Below are 16,689 nucleotides of genomic sequence, written 5' to 3' on the forward strand. Positions count from 1 at the left end.
CGCAGCATCGCCCCACTGACCCAGAAGAACGAGCAAACAGCCAACTGGTAACAGCAGCTCCCCGAAGGGTAAAGAGAAGGTCCTTGCTGGGAGGAAATTCCACTTCCCCGGAGACACAGGGCTGGAGATTACCTTGCCCAACCCTTCCCTTTAAAGATGAGAAACCCGAGGCCCAATGGATTCCATGCATGCCTAGTTTTGTCTTTTCCCAGGGTGGCTTCAGGTTAGGGAGCCTTTTACTTTTTAATCTATGGAAAGAAAGGTATTTGTTCCTCTAAGTCCTATCAGCTAACTTGCCTGGCCCAGTAACTCGTGGGCACGTGAACAGCTCCTAGTCCCCTGCCAATCTTGAGATTCCATCGTCGTTTTTAAGGGCTGAGACAACCCCATATCCTGGGCAGCCCCCACGGAGGAAACCATAAGCGGGGTGAACTCTATAGGGTTCAGATCCTTTGCTTTTTACTAGGCATGCTTCTACCTTTCAGAAAATGGGGTTCTCTTCCCTTGGGCCAAGAGCACTGTAGAAAAGGCATGAAGCCCAGAAGGAAAGCTCTGTGGTTTCCTAATGACATGAACCCCACCCCCAGGTCCCTGGAGCCCATAACCATGGATGTACTTCAGCCACGGTAGACACCAGTTACTGCTGAACGCCTACTATTGATCATAATAACAGTACCTGTTCTAGGAAACTGGCACTTGTGATGGCTTCCTCCATGTGCTCCTCGTCAGACTTCAGCACAGACTTTATGTTTTCTACAAGTTCATGGATGTCCGGAGTCATGCTGCAGGAGGTTTGCTCCAGGAACCTGGCCACCAGCAGCTTGGTGTCTATGTAAGACCTGTAATCTATCAAAGAGCGGGGTCTGCATCGCGATGCCCTTGGTCTCACACCTCTCCTCAGAGTCACCGCCGCCAGATCGAGCCTCCTGTCTGTCTGAGTTGCGGCTTCGCAGCTGAGCACTGGGGTGGCTGTGAACAGAAGGAAGTAACATGTCAGTATTGGCCGAGCCCCCTCTGGACACGGGCCGTGAATCTCAGTGTAGACAACACCCAGCAGATGCCTGAGGCCATGCATGTATATCTCACCTTCATCTTAAAGAAGGAAAGGAATGATGGCAGATGATACCTACACAAGCCATTGTGTGACGTGTACTTGCAATAGGCTATGTCCTGAGACACTGAACCATGCACATGAACAGTTCCCAAGGCAAAGACGGATGACATGGCACAGAATTCACAGGGCAAACCACAGCGCAGTGTGTTTCATGGAGTACAGCAGGTAGATCGGAGTGGATGGCCAAGCAGAAAAAAACATGGCGGACCAGTGAAATGGTGGTGGTATGGAAGGTATGGAAGAGTGAAAGAGAGGAGGGACTGATGAGAGACTTGTAGGATGGTCACAAAGTTTACCGTCACAGTACCTTTATCCTAAACATCCTCAAGGGCACTGTACTGACTTCTATTACCAAGGCTCACACCACGGCTATGAGGCAGATCTACGGCTATTGCATAAAACTTAGGTGCAGAAAGTTACATCATTCCAGAAGTCAAAAGAGGGCCTTGAAATCCGCCACAGGCTCTAATTTCCACAGCTGCCTCCATCAGTAAAGGTATAAAGACTGGCAAGGAGCTATGAAGAAATGAATACTCGGGTCTGATCCCCATGTGTCCATAAACCACCATCAGCCTTCAGTGCGTACAACTTGAATCTGTAAAGACCTCATAGGTGGGGATTTAGATGTTGATGGAAGCAGGAAGCAGAGGGTGGAAGGGCAGGTGGAGGAAGGGAATGTTTCCTTTTCCTTTGGAGAAAGGTAGACAAGAGTTCTGAACCATGGATAGAAACTGTCCTTCCAGCTTGCCATGTGCATGTTATAGACAATGAGTCTTCTAAACACCCAGAAACACAGGCTAAATCCATGTAGGGACTGAGTGGGGTTTACACTCACTCACTGAAGGCAATGTGGTGCCTTCCCCAGCAAAATAAGCCAGAGGGTAAATGTCCTTTCCTCCACAGGACTGCAGAATGCAAAGGGAGTCGAGGAAGGTCTCCATTTGCTGTGCGAACAGCTAAGTGCTCCTGGACGCTGGCACACAGCCTGCTCGAAGACTCAACTTGCCAGGTAGGATACAGGAGATCCACAATGAAGGTGGGGTTTGTAACTAGAGGCCAGGCTGCCAGGCCTACTGGTTTGAAGAGGCACACAGCTAGTCTCAGGAGGCGGGACTTCCTTCCCACCTGGAAGCTGCTGCAGAGACAAAGGAAGTGTCCTCTATGGCTTCCATATGGTCAGTCCAGAACTGTGACAAATGACACTCAGTGTCAGAGGGGCAGAACAGAGACCACAAGAGCCGAGCAGGACCCAAGAAAGCAAGGTTAGAGAATGTCCAATTAATCCGCACACAGTTTCCGAAGAGCAGAGTACAGCTACTAGACTAATTCCCCAAAAGAGGCCTCTGCTGGCTGAATTACAAAAGCTGTTCACTTTATTCCTTTGCTTCCTTTATTTTTATATACTTTTCTATAACGAGAGATGTTTGTAGATATTAAGGTATTCATAAATTCCAAAAAGGCTCAGTGTTATTATTTTGAAATTTTTCAATTATTCAACATCTGTACTCAAGCAAAACCCAAAACAAAAAAGGGGGGAGATGAAGCAGGTGAACACGTCTCACTATATCTGAAGTTTTTAAAACATGACCAGATTTTAATAATTAAGACTACTCAAACACAGTAAAAAAGATAACAAATACAAGATCATGGAGCCAAAGGGTGAAAACATATGCACCTTGACTGGTTCTCATATGCCTGCCAGCAACCAGGAATCAGGATATGGTTTACATAAAAATTCTGCAGTTGTGCCCAGCACAGCATCATGGGCAACCAAAATATCCAATGACTTCAGGAACAAATTCTACTAGCCTAAAATGAAGTGCCAGGGCCAGTAAGATGGCTCATCAGCTAAAGACACTTGCCTCCAGCATGGCCACCTGAGCAGCATCCCCAGGACCCACATGGTGAAGAGAACTGACCCATACAGGTTGTCCTCCAACCTCCATTGATGCACCACAGTGCACCCACCCTCCCCCGAAACACACAAATAAATGAATTTTTTTAAAGACATACCACATGTATTTTCCAAATGTGAATGTAGAGTATCTTATTTTCCCATGGCCTCTTAACCTCCCTCAAGATACTGCTTAAAACTTACAAGGGCCTCAGCAAGCAAGAGCCACCTGATTGTACCTGGCCCCTTCAGCCAATACTTAGCACCAGTCAGAGAAACACAGTGCTCTACCACGGGCCTGGGGAATGGCATCACCTCTCTCCTCTGAGTGGTGAAGCAGAGGGTCGCTCCTTGACCTTGTCCTCAGAGGTGGGAAGGCCCTCCGGCTTCTGGGAGGCGGCACCAGGTTGGAAACAGGGGTTGATGCAGATGTGTTTTCTTCACCAGTTGTGTTAGGAAGAACCCCACCTGATTTTTAAAAAAAGAAAAGAAACACGTTACTTCAACAGCTGCAGCCCTCAAAATGTTGGTCAGGAAACACCTGTGGGCCCAAACGTGCCAAGGCAAGAGTGATATAATTAATAACATTTACTTAGGCTGGTAGCCCAGGCAGTTTTTCCTTCCCAGCACCATGGTGAAGCCTTCATTGCCAAATCACCCTGCCACACTTAAAACAAGCAAACAAGACAATGATTAAGGCCAAGGGTCAGAATTAAGAGGCCGGGCGAGCCCGTCAGTTTGGTCTGTTTCCTAGGGGTGGTCAGGAACTTTCTCGCCAGGCCACCCTGCTGCGGCCTCCAGGGGCACCTGAGCTTTTCACAGCATCTCGCTCTTTGGGGAGGTGCCACCCACACCAGTGAGGGTGTTACCCAAGACTAGGAGATGCACATCTGCCTAGCCCAGAGCATACCCAGGTTGGGACACTCTCAACAGCCCAGCAAGGGAGCCAGTGGCTGCAAAAAATGCATCAGTAAATCACACTGGAATTAGATGGTCCCTGCTCAGGAAATGCAGCTACATCAACTGGAAAGCTCAGTTTCTGATCTGAAAATTCCTTGTTATAAATAAATAAATAAATAAATAAATAAATAAATAAATAAATAAATAAATAAATAAATAAGAGCTGCAAACATGCTGAATAAGGGGAGAGGATACTGTTTTAAGATTCTTCTTAAGGTAGGTCGTAGCTCAGTGGCAGGGGCACAGTCTGCCCTGTCCCAGAGGTAGGGTGGATAGAAAAAGGTTCCAAACAGCACTACTGAAAAGCTACCTCCATCGGAAATGGCCCAAGCCAATCCATTATTCATTGCCATCTGCAATTTTGTACCAGTGGACAATTCTCTAGGCCATTTAAAACCTCCCCAAAGACAGAAAGCTGGGACAACCGTGTCCTTAAATTACAAGGATAAATGTAAATTGACTCTAGCATAGGCCACAGGACTGAAAAATCTTAATTCTCTACACATTAAAACCCTTGGTTGTAAATGACAGGGTGAATACACACTGCAATACATGAAACTCATGTCCTTTTAAAGGAGCCCAGCTCATTTTAACAGAACAAAAAAGTAGATTAGGAAACACAGGAATCACAAATTCACCTCCACTCCATTCCAGGGGTTCCTGAGGATAGTCTGATTACTCATAAAAAGATTATAAGCACTAATCTTTATTTCAGTATATATTTTCTTCTTCCTGTTCACATTTTAGATCTTACTTCTAAGCCCTGAGAGCTGACAGTATTTTGGCCCTGACAAGAGGATGTGGGCTGCTCCATTTGCTCCAAGAATACTTTACCTCCAGCTGGTCCGAACACTCGACAGAGGTTCTAAGCTACTGAATTATGGCTTGGGGAAGTGAAGGTGTGTGTTACCTGGAGTTATTTGTGTACAAACTGGCTCCAGTGGGCGCGCGCCAGCTTCTGGTCCTTCTAGCGTTTGGAATGAAGACTCCTGCATGACAAAGGAAGGGAGAAAGAGGATTTGGCTCTTTATGATGTTCAAATCACAGCTCAGAGGACCCCAGCAAACTCCTTCAGATGATGTGAGTGCATAATCTGTGTGAGGTGAACCACCGTTTCCTCTGGACATACCTGCTCCTGGTCGATCTGGCTCACCACAGCTTCATACGGAGGCGGGGGTTCCAGAGGACAGAACACTTCCACACCCTTAATTCGTGCTCCATAGATATGTGGCAGAGGGATGACATCAGGACCAACCATCCTAGAAAAAGCACCTGGGCATCAGGAGGCATGCTCTGCACACTGGTCCCTGCAACTGGGCCCTCTGCCCTTGCCCCTAGGCTGGGGAAAATCCACTCACAGTGGCTCAGTCCAGAAGAGGGATAACCACCCACGCTGTCTAGGAAAATGCCCCGGGGTCCCCTTAGGCACATGGCAGTGTATAAAATGTGATGCTTTTTTTCCTTCTAAGTACACCGGTGTAAACACAAACAACAGTCCATAGAGACAGAAAGCATGGGTGATTGCCAGGCTCTGGGGGAAGGGGACTGAGGACTGTTTATGCGGTACGGACTTCAAATGAGAAAGAGGTGGTGGTTGCACAATGTGGTGAATATGCCAAATGCCACTGAATCAAACAGTTAACAGTCAAATCAACTAAGGATAAGAGAAATCTCAGTTCTCTCCTGTATTAGTATGCACGAAACGAAATATTCCTAGGGTGGTTATGATGACCATTGATGCTGCATTTTGATGGAGCACACCTCAGAGTCAGGACCAAAGGAAAGTCTCTCTCCAGGTAAACCACTTCTTACCTTACATCACTTGGGAAAAAAAGAGTTTATGGGGACCATGATGGTTTGACTAGAAATGGCCCCCATAGGCTCAAATGTTCTAATGCTTTGTCATCAGGGAGTGGCACTAGTTGGGAGGGATTAGGGGATGTGGCCTTGTTAGAGTAGGTGTAGTCTTGTTGAAGGAAGTGTGTTATTGAGGGTGCACTTTGAGATTTCAAGAGCCCAAGCTAGGCCTTGTGGCTCTCTCTCTTCCTGCTGCCTATAGATCCAAATGTAGAACTCTCAGATACCTCCCCAGCACCATGTCTGTCTGCATGCTGCCATGCTTCCCACCATGATGACAATGGACTAGACCTCTGAAACTGTAAGCCAGCCCCAATTAAATGCTTTCCTTTATAAGAGTCGCTGTGGTCATGGTATCTCTTCACAGCAATAAAACACTGACTGAGGCTGACACAAACAAGACTATTATTTCCTGGAAAATTATGTTCTCTGGGATCCTTTAGGACTCAGCCCTAGCAATGGAGAAGAATCAGCTTGGGAGGTTCTCAAACTAGAGATGGACCACAGAGAACATGTGTTTTATTGCTATCCATCTTCAACATCTGCAATTCTCCTCTTATTTTCTGAAATAATCAGAATCATCCCAGCCTGGCCCCTGATGCTCTGCAGTGCCAGCAGGCGACCCCCCAAACAAAGAAAAGGCTGCTGTTCCAGACCCAGCATAGGCCATCTGTCCACCCAGCTGGTAGTCCCTCCCCTAGCTTTGTGACCATCTCTGTCTCTGCCCGGGCAGGTGTTCCAGAAGGGGTAAGGTCAGATTCAAAGAACATTAGCAGTGCCTAGGTGGAACCTATTTCAAACCTATGCATAGCTGTCCTGAACATCAGGAAATACTTTTCCAACAGCCCCCAGCCTGTACAACATCTGTCTGATGACTCTACATGTACTACAGATAGACAAAAATATATAGGCCTGGTCCTGAAATATCAAGCTAAAGATGTTAATTTTCCTGTAGACCCCAGAGATGTTTTTCTTTGGGGTTTAACCTTTAAATTAGGCATAAAGCCATTTCTCTGGGGATGCCAGAGCTGACTAGGTAACCCAGTTGGCTATTCTGGGCTTGGGAGACCTCTGGGCACTGAGTACTGTGATCCTATCACTCTTGTTAGTGATCTAGACTGAGCTCCTATTCTGGAGCAGAGGAAGCAGGTCTAACTCATTTTGAATTTCTGCAATCCAGCACAGTACTAAGCAAGCAATAGAGGATTGATAGCGTTTGATGAATGAATAAATGGAATTATTCTTTAAATGTTCAATTCTAGACACCAACAACCAGACAAATGTGTATTTCATTCTACAAATAGATTTAAGAACACAGTCAAAATGTAAAATGGAATTTGAAAAAGTAAAAAAAAAAAAAAAGCATGGTGTCCATTTTTTTCTAAGACAGAGAGATGCAATTAAGGATTAATTTTTTTCTTAGTGGCGGCAAAGAATTTCATGACTGTTGGGACCCGCTGATGGTGGTATAATGAAACTTCGATTCTGCCTAACTGAGCGTGTTTCCAGGGCAACAGAAATTCTCAATCATGTCAAATTACAGCTGTTATCTCCCTGGGTGTCAGCTTTCCCTAGGAAGCTAACTGAAATTGAAAAAGTGTATCTCTAGGTCAAGATTGGACTTATCTTTGGAGTCATCTGCTTTATCAGAGAGAAAGGAGACAACGGGGAAGACAGCAACTCACGCAGGACAAAATAAAACCGTCTGGATTTTAGAGAAAAAGTGGCTGAGGCTGAGCGTTCTGGAAACCATACAAGTCTGAACTCGGAACATACTGCGGAGACCCCAGCTTGGCTTCAGAATGATACCTGCGGTTCATCCGCGGCGTGCAGGAGTAAAATGTGGCAAAGTAGGAAGGGGGAGGCACTGGCGGCACGAAGTCATCTGGGTCTGGAATCCGTCCATGCTCTTCCACTTCTTCCACAGACATCTGGGATTCATCCTGATTAAACAGCAGAACAGGGGGGAAGCAATGGATCATACAGTAGGGATGGACAGTCAGACCAAGATACCACAAAGCGCTTCCACACACAGTAGGGATGGACAGCCGGGCCAAGACACCACACAGCGCTTCCACACACAGTAGGGATGGACAGCTGGGCCAAGACACTGCACAGTGCTTCCACACACAGTAGGGATGGACAGCCGGGCCAAGACACCACACAGCGCTTCCACACACAGTAGGGATGGACAGCCGGGCCAAGACACTGCACAGCGCTTCCACACACAGTAGGGATGGACAGCTGGGCCAAGACACCACACAGTGCTTCCACACACAGTAGGAATGCACAGCTGGGCAAAGACACCACACAGCGCTTCCACACACAGTAGGAATGCACAGCTGGGCCAAGACACCACACAGCGCTTCCACACACAGTAGGGATAGACAGCCGGGCCAAGACACTGCACAGTGCTTCCACACACAGTAGGGATGGACAGCCAGGCCAAGACACCACAGAGCACTTCCACACACAGTAGGGATAGACAGCCGGGCCAAGACACTGCACAGTGCTTCCACACACAGTAGGGATGCACAGCCGGGCCAAGACACCACAGAGCACTTCCACACACAGTAGGAATGCACAGCCGGGCAAAGACACCACACAGTGCTTCCACACACAGTAGGAAGGCACAGCTGGGCCAAGACACTGCACAGTGCTTCCACACACAGTAGGGATGGACAGCCGGGACAAGACACTGCACCCTGTTTCCTCACACTTACAATACAAGGCCTTCTGCTGGCGAAGATCTGGAGGTAGCGCAGGGCAGCAGCCACCAAGCACACTGTGGTGGTCAGGGCATTCAAGGCACACAGGGCAAACAGAACTTTCTGGAAACAACAAGACCTCTGATCAGAGAGTAGTGTAAAATCATGTCAATAATGCTACCCAAACTGGTAAGCTTGCAAGTAGATGACGGCAGGGAGTTAGATAACATCTGGCTTCTGAAAGTGCTGAAACTGCTAATATTACCCTCAGCCAGAATGTAGATTTCTTTCTCTCTCTCTTTCTTTCTTTCTTTCTTTCTTTCTTTCTTTCTTTCTTTCTTTCTTTCTTTCTTTCTTTCTTTCTTTCTTTCTTTCTCTCTCTCTCTCTTTCTTCCTTCCTTTCTTTCTTTCTCTCTCTTTCTTTCTTTCTTTCTTTCTCTCTCTCTTTCTTTCTTTCTTTCTTTCTCTCTCTCTCTCTTCCTTCCTTCCTTCCTTCCTTTCTTTCTTTCTTTCTTTCTTTCTTTCTTTCTTTCTTTCTTTCTTTCTTTCTTTCTTGCTTTCTTTCTTTCTTTTTTTTTTTTTTTTTTACTTTTTTGGTTTTTTGAGATAGTTTCTCTGTGTGACAGCTCTGGCTGACCTGGAACTTGTTTTGTAGACCAGGCTGGCCTCAAACTCAAAATCCCTGTTTCACAAAGATCTAGTGTTACATACAAGACAGTCAGACCTCCATGTTCATGGGGTTCACCTTCCTAGATTCAATGGATTCCAAATGGAAAATGCTGAAAAAAGAACAAGGCTGTGTTGAACATACACAGACCTTTTTCGTGTCATTTTTTTTTTCTTAAATGATATAGCAACTATTTGCCCAATACTTTACACCAGGTACTGCCTCTAAAGATGGCTCGAGTATGCAGAAGAGTGTGTGAGGTTTCTGTGCAAACCTATGTCCTTTTGTGGAAGGGGCTTGGATGCAACAGAGTTCAGTCTCCTCAAGGGTGCTGAAGCCCACCCCCCAGGGACACAGAGGGACTTTTAGAAGCATCTGAATGCTATCTAGAAATGTTCCTTCCAAAAGGGAAGTGAGAATCTTCTGTAATTGGTGCCCCCCCCTCTGTCACCCCCTACAGGGACACAGCACTTCCCAGCAGGATGCAATCAGCTTAAGGTGTGGCCACTGCTTCTACTTTGGGAGCAACAGGTAGTGATGCTCCTGGCACCCAACTACACCCAGCGGGAACCAGGGGCAGCCAGGAAGTAAACAGGGCTTCTTTCCTCAAACCAGCAGCAAAGCCAACACTGAAGCTTGCTGTGGCTACAGCCCTGGCTCCTTCAGGGGCTTTCCCCAAGCTCAGTCAGGCGGAGAAGCTTCCAGATGGCTCAGTTACCAAATATGCAGAGGCCAAAGCAAGCAGGTCATTTTTCAAGTCCTGTACTACACAGAGCTGGCAACTTTGAAGAGTTCTCTCTCCGAGTTGTTTCCTCCTCCTCCTCCTCCTCCTCCTCCTCCTCCTCCTCCTCCTCCTCCTCCTCCTCCTCACCAAAACCAAAGATCTAAAGAGAGTCAGCAGTGTTGGCTAACCAACAGCTAAGGGGTCACCAGCTGATTTCACCACCCACCACAGCCAGACTGCAGTTGTCCGGCTCCATCATAAAGGCTGGTTTTGCATTCCTCCTTGACCTGAATCTTTTGAGTATTTTCCTAAATTTCTTTCACTTATTATAATTGTTGCCTATTAAACAAGATACAAAGAACTCAAATGCCTCCTGTATTTATTTTCTGGCTGATCTTAGTCTGTCTGTCATAGAATAGCAGCATTCAACAAGTTCATGCAACTCACTACAGTGCCAAGTAAGTGTGCAGCTGAGGCGTTCCTCAAAGCCACGCCTCAGATGTGTGTATAAACACACACAGATGTACAGTTAGACTCCTTACAACTTCTCATTTACCAGTGTATATCCTCAAATGCAATGGAATCTCTCCATACTTAAGATGCGATCGGTGGCCGTCTCTACACTCCTCTGACTGTGGGTCATTAGTGAGGGGCTCCTCATACTTGCTCTTAGCAGTTTGACTCGTAGAAGGCTGTCATGGAAAGGGACTATCTCCAGGAGCCTTCTTGCCCACCCTCGTGCATTTCTCAGTGGAGCCTGTGAGCTCATACCTTAAGCAGAAGGTGTACAGCACTGCAAGGCTGGACTGGAAAGAGTTTCAAGGCATTTTCTTTGTCTGTGCATTTGGCTGGTTGAAATTCTTCACAACAGAAGCAGATCTTGCCTTCACCTAAGTCCACCTTAAGGAAAGATGCAGAACACTGATTTTATTATTGCGGGAGAGGGGGGAACACCCGACACTCTTGCTACACCATACAGCACCTATCGTACAGGATGTGATGTGTATGGTTCCATGTCAGGCAATGTCAGTATCAGTCAAGATTTATTTTATTTTCAGTTGAGTACGTGTGTGTGTGTGTGTGTGTGTGTGTGTGTGTGTGTGTGTGTGTTTGCAATGCCAAAAAAGACCAAAAGAGGGCATTGGATCCCTTGGAGCTTAAGTTACAGGAAGTTGTAAGCCACCCAACGTGGGTACTAGGAAATGAAGTCATCTCTCCAGCCCCCGAGTTCATTTCTTGTATATGCTACAAGGCCCTAGCAGGCCAACGTGGGGCTCTGTTTGTCATATTCCTTTGGGAACTCAGAGTTGTGAAACATCTGCCATCTCGGTGCCGTGGCATGAGTGACATCTAAGACACAGAACACAGCACATGACACTTAAAGCAGGAATGTCAGATAAAATATAGGACACCCAATGTAAGTGTGAATTCAGACAAACAACTGTCTAAAATTAAAGAAGGTCTCAACCACTGTTGGAGGCATGTAGATAGTAACAAAAAAAAAAGTCATTAGCAGTTCATCTGAAATTCAAACTCAATTGAGTATCCTATAATTTTACTAATCAGAATTAATGTTGCCCGTCACTTTAACTCATAACTTCATGGCCAAAGTGAATCACATGATTGACTTGGATTTCAAGAAGGCAAGAGAATCCCAGTCTACCTCAAGGGTAAGAAACACAGGGTGAATTCTGTGAACAGCAGTCCTGGACCATGTAGAAAGACCTCCCCATGCTCATTCTCAATGCAGGCATAGATTCTTGAGTGAAGTGAAAATTGACGAGTAACCTTGTACATTCTTAATGAGATGCTCTGCAAACTTTTGGCCACGTCCAAATTTTTCTTAAGCAAGCTGAGAAAATATAGAACACCTGGTTTGGGTAAATAAAACCTCAAACGGGAGGACAGAGGCGATCTTTCCTGCTTGCTCTGCAGTCTGAGTGGGTGAGGTTGGCTTTGCTCCCCTTTTTCCAAAAGGGAAGGTTGTAGCTCATTCACTAATTGTTAATTAGGGAGCTCTCCATTCACTAACCGCAAACTCTTCAGAAATCTTCAACGACTACACATTCACAGTTTCAGCTCTTAAAGTGGGGGAGGCTATTTATCTTACTAAATGTTCTTAACCTCTAGTTGCAGTATTAATTTTCAGAGTCTTGTAAAAATCAGGGGGAAAAAATTGGATCTTCATATTGAAATTGAGTAGGAAATTAAAGGGGAAAAAACCCACTATTGGATTATGTAACATTTGGGGGAATCCGATATTATAGCTTATTTTCTCTTTTGAGGTAAAAATTACATATTACATATAAATTACACTGGGGTGGGGGGTGCATGAGTTTAATCCCAGCATTCAGGAGGCAGAGGCAGGCAGATCTCTGAGTTCAAGGCCAGCCTGGTCTACAGAGTGAGTTCTAGGACAGCCAGGGCTACAAAGACAAACCCTGTCTCGAAAAAACAAACAAACAAAAAATGACATATATACCCACAGTAAGTCTATCATTTGAGGAGTTTCAGCAGTGTGCTTGCGTAACCCAAGGCTGTCCCAACACCAGCTGTTACATCATATTGAGAACATCCCTTCACGGCCCTTCTCCGTCAATCTGCCCACTTCCTTTCCAGGGATAAACACCATTCTTTCTTTTTGCTCCTTTAGATTAGTATGACCCCTTCTAGACCTCCTTGGTGCAAGCCTCCAGAGGCCCATATTTCAGAGTTCCCTCTGGTAGTACCTGGTGTCGTTTTCCAAAGGATCCCTTCCTCGCCAGCCCATTCCTTCTGTAAGGTATTTAGTGAAGGAAGATGAAGGCCAGGGAGAGGGGTTTAACAAGGCTCAGTATCCCACCAGACAGCCAAGTACACGGGGCTTCTGCTGTCTACAGTCTTTAGGGTGAGCCCAATAGATGGCAAGATTGTCCAGATGAGTGCAAGCTAATCCCTTTAAACAGGGCTACCTGAAAATCTAATCATTGCATGGTCATGAATGACAAGTACTGTTTCTGCTTGCCACAAGGAAGTCCTGAGGCTTTATGCAATTGACAGTCAGCCACAGTGCGTTTCGTGTTCCCTTCCCTGCCCTTGCCAACCAAACATCTACACCTTCATTTTTAATCCCCCCTCTGCTCAGTGTGACTAAAGATTTGTTCTCAAAAATACCTTTAAACCTTTCCCCAATCCCAAATGCTAAATTTCCACGCTTTGACCTCAAAGTCATTACTTGTGGTCATGGTGTTTTATCACAGCAACAGAAACCCTAAAAAGTACCAGTCCCTTTCCGGCTAATAAACTTCATGCCTGACTGACCACCCCTGTGCCTCTCTTACTATATCGAACATAGATTTCTATTTCACCTGAAGACATTCACCTCATACCAACCGGTCAGCCATTGCTCATCACTATCATTTAAACAAGAAGCTTTAATGCTTGTTTTAAAATTTGTGAAGAATGTGAGAAAGAACAGCAGGTTTTTGTGAGTCCCTGGGGAGCTTTCCTGATTGGGAAGGGTATGGGGTTCACTACAAGGGCTTAGCCTCAGTTTTTCTCGTAATAAGTCAGCCTTATTGGCTTGTATCCTCTTAGTTTCTGTAAGGTAGATTTCAATGGGACAAAATTCCAAGTAAATAAGATTTAATAGTCCACCCCTGTTGCTTTGTATTAAATGAGACATTAATTACTTCTACCCCTTTTTTCAAGGTTTAGATGCCCAGACATTCCACTTTGGAGTAACATGCCCAAAAGAACTGACTGCAGAGCTTGGAAGAGACATTTGTGCACTCGTGGGCACATCAGCTTTCTACACAATGGACAAAAGGCGGCAACAACCCAGAGATCCATCCACAGATGACGGACAAAGTGCATCATGGGTACGTACAATGGAGAATTATTCAACCTTTAAGAGGAAGAGACTTCTGACACAGACTATACTATGCCTATACCTTGAGGACATCACCCACAAAAAGACAAGAACCATGTCATTCTATTTATATGAACTTCTTTGAAGTATCTGAATTGATAAAATAGAGAATGAAATATTGGCAGCTGGGGAGGGGATGCTGGAGAGCCAGGAAGAGCTCTGGAGACTAATTTCACAGCAGTGTGAATGTATGTGACACTACTGAACTGTACATATACAATGGTTAAAATGGGTTGTTTCATGAGCACTTCACCACAATTCATAAAAACTACCTATTTGGATTGTTTTTGTTTGGTTTTTGTTTGTTTGTTTGTTTGTTTCTCTGTTTGTTTTTCTTAGAGACAAGGTCTCTCTACACAGCCCTGGGTATGCTGGAACTCGCAGAGATCCACCTGCCTCTGCCTCCTGAGTGCTGGGATTGAAGGCGTGTGCCACAATGCTGACTCAATAAAAGCTGTTTTAAGTCAGAAATTCTGTAAATTCACAGCCTCTTGTCCACAAGGATGAGATCCACAAAGCTCTGAAAACCACAAGTTTTGATTACAGCCTCCTGTCCCAGACCCTACTGACATGCTACATTATAGATGGTCTAGGCCTCATATTTCTCTTCCAAAATCTCCAAAATTTTGATATACGCCTGGCCTCCAAAGCTTTCAGATAAAGGATCTTTGACCTGGATTCTGGTAATATCCATCTCTGCTCTTTAGATGCACAGGCACATTGATTGTGGAGACCTGATCCATCTATCCTCTACCTAGCAGCTGCCAGGGTTATACTGGCCACTTGCTACTCTGGCCAAATGACCGACAAATGAGGAAGGTACTTAACAGCAAGCTTCTCCAAGCTTGCTTTTCCCAGTCTGTGCATGTTGTACACCAGTGAGGCAGACAGTCCAGGCTCTGCCCCAAGTGTGGTGACGCTGCAGGGTGCTTACCAGGTCACATCTGGGCACACTAGACACAAACTGTGCTCCTTGACAGCCTAGGATGAATCCTGCAAGATTTAAGAGGATGCAAACCACAGAGAGCAGCACGAAAAGATTTACCTGCAACGAGACAGAAGAGGTGCTTAAAAAGAGGAGATGGCTTTGTGTACAGATACATATTAAGTACATACATTTTTGCCAGACATTACCTTTCAGATGGAAGCTTTAAGGAAAAAGTCAAAACTTTAAGAAACAAAGTGAAGACATATTTTAATTTTTTTCATATTTTTAAGTGTTGTGCACTCTCCAATCTTCACAATAATCTCAGGTCCTTATTTTCTTCCTCTTTGTAAATATTTCTTCCTCCTTGATCTTTTATCTGTATCTTACACTAGGCTCCAGCTATTTCCTCCTTGGGCCATTCAGGCTTTGCCTGAGTTTTGCCAGATCAGTAACTGTAGGAGGCAGATAGAGAGCCCCGGGGTCTAAGTTGACCACAGGAAGAACAAGAAGCTGAGTCATTAACACCCAGAAATCACAGTGTACAGATTAAAGTAAGCAGAGAGGCTCTTGCTTCAGTCCAAAACAGTTTAGGTTCTAAAGAATGTGCAAAAACCTTCCATGAACTTTTTTCCAAAGTTAAAAATAGTATCAAACAATTAAGGACTGACCAGAGTCAACCAAAACCATCAGTATTTGCTTGGTACCAATTAGAGATTAAATGTATCTTTCAACTTGAGAACTGATTACTAGAAAAAAAAATGAGACCTTATCAAACACAAAAGCAAATATAAAACCTCAGAGTCAGTAATTATCAGTATTAAAGCCAGTCATCAATTTAGATAGCTGATAACATCAGAGATGTCTGGCAAACAGGTTTACACATAAAGTTCAATATACCAAAAACATCTTCCTTAACTACTGCCCTTATTTCAAGTCAGACCGGCAAGATCCTCAGACCTATTCTGTGAGTTAACAGTTAACATGATGCCACTTTCCCTGGCGGAGATGGGTTTCCTTCTTCCTCTGCAATGGAACTTGGCTTCTTTCCTATTGCCGTTACTCTGCACAAATGCCACTGTCAAATTTTTGTGAAATCCTGTGGGACCTGCTGTTGTGACTGTCACAAGCTGGCATCCCCACTGATGTGAGCAGCATACGACACCTGCCCTTTGCACTGTATCGTTCATGCCAAGGCTCACGGGGAAAGAAGGCTGTGGAACTGGCCAAGGGTGGAGTGCGATCTTCCCACATAGCCAGTTGCTGTCTGAAGAGCTGTAATGTGTCTGCAGTCTTCAGACCCAGCGACATAAGTAGTGTGACAACAGGAAAGACTTAAATTTGGCTCTGGAAGATTTCTTTTATTTCAAGATAAGCTACCTTCAGAAGAAAATGTGGTTATGGCCTGTATCCCCATCAGCATAATCACTAATCTTTATCACTAAAAATTAATACTATTGCATAGTAAATGCATGAAGATCCATCACTCCCAACACTGGAGCCCAAAACTCAGCAGAGTCTTCTTAAGCTCATCAAAAAACACAATAAAATCAACAAGTATATCATAGACTAGGAGAAAATACTCTCATGAACATAAAATATTTTACTTAAACATCTCTCTCTCTCTCTCTCTCTCTATATATATATATATATATATATATATATATATATATATATATATATGTGTGTGTGTGTGTTTGTATGTGTACACAGGTGCATGTGTATATACATACATGTGTACACATGTAGATGGAAGCCAGAGGACAACCTTGGGTATTTTTCTTCAGGCACCACAGATCTTATTTTTTGAGACAGGGTCTCTGGCTGGAGCTCACTGATTTGTCTAGCTTGACTGGTCAGTGCCCCTCAGGGATCTGCCCGTCTCTACCTCTCCAAAGCTGGAAGTATAGTACAACATCATGCCTAATTT

At 45.0% G+C, this 16,689-nt stretch overlaps 1 protein-coding gene across 2 annotated transcripts in view; it reads right to left on the minus strand.

Moving 5' to 3' along the window:
- Positions 1 to 16,689, minus strand: part of Entrep1 (endosomal transmembrane epsin interactor 1) — a 62,032-nt gene that overhangs the window by 3,731 nt on the left and 41,612 nt on the right. For both annotated transcript variants that reach the window (XM_076561407.1, XM_006977644.3), the window contains 8 exons: positions 14,769 to 14,879; positions 10,696 to 10,824; positions 8,549 to 8,656; positions 7,635 to 7,768; positions 5,098 to 5,227; positions 4,879 to 4,957; positions 3,324 to 3,476; positions 677 to 969 (listed from right to left, as the gene is read on the minus strand). In XM_076561407.1, coding sequence (XP_076417522.1) covers positions 677 to 969; positions 3,324 to 3,476; positions 4,879 to 4,957; positions 5,098 to 5,227; positions 7,635 to 7,768; positions 8,549 to 8,656; positions 10,696 to 10,824; positions 14,769 to 14,879 — 1,137 coding nt within the window. The remainder of the gene's footprint in view (positions 1 to 676; positions 970 to 3,323; positions 3,477 to 4,878; positions 4,958 to 5,097; positions 5,228 to 7,634; positions 7,769 to 8,548; positions 8,657 to 10,695; positions 10,825 to 14,768; positions 14,880 to 16,689) is intronic.

Source organism: Peromyscus maniculatus, chromosome 1, assembly GCF_049852395.1.
Source record: "Peromyscus maniculatus bairdii isolate BWxNUB_F1_BW_parent chromosome 1, HU_Pman_BW_mat_3.1, whole genome shotgun sequence".
In the NCBI taxonomy this organism is placed as follows: domain Eukaryota; kingdom Metazoa; phylum Chordata; class Mammalia; order Rodentia; family Cricetidae; genus Peromyscus; species Peromyscus maniculatus.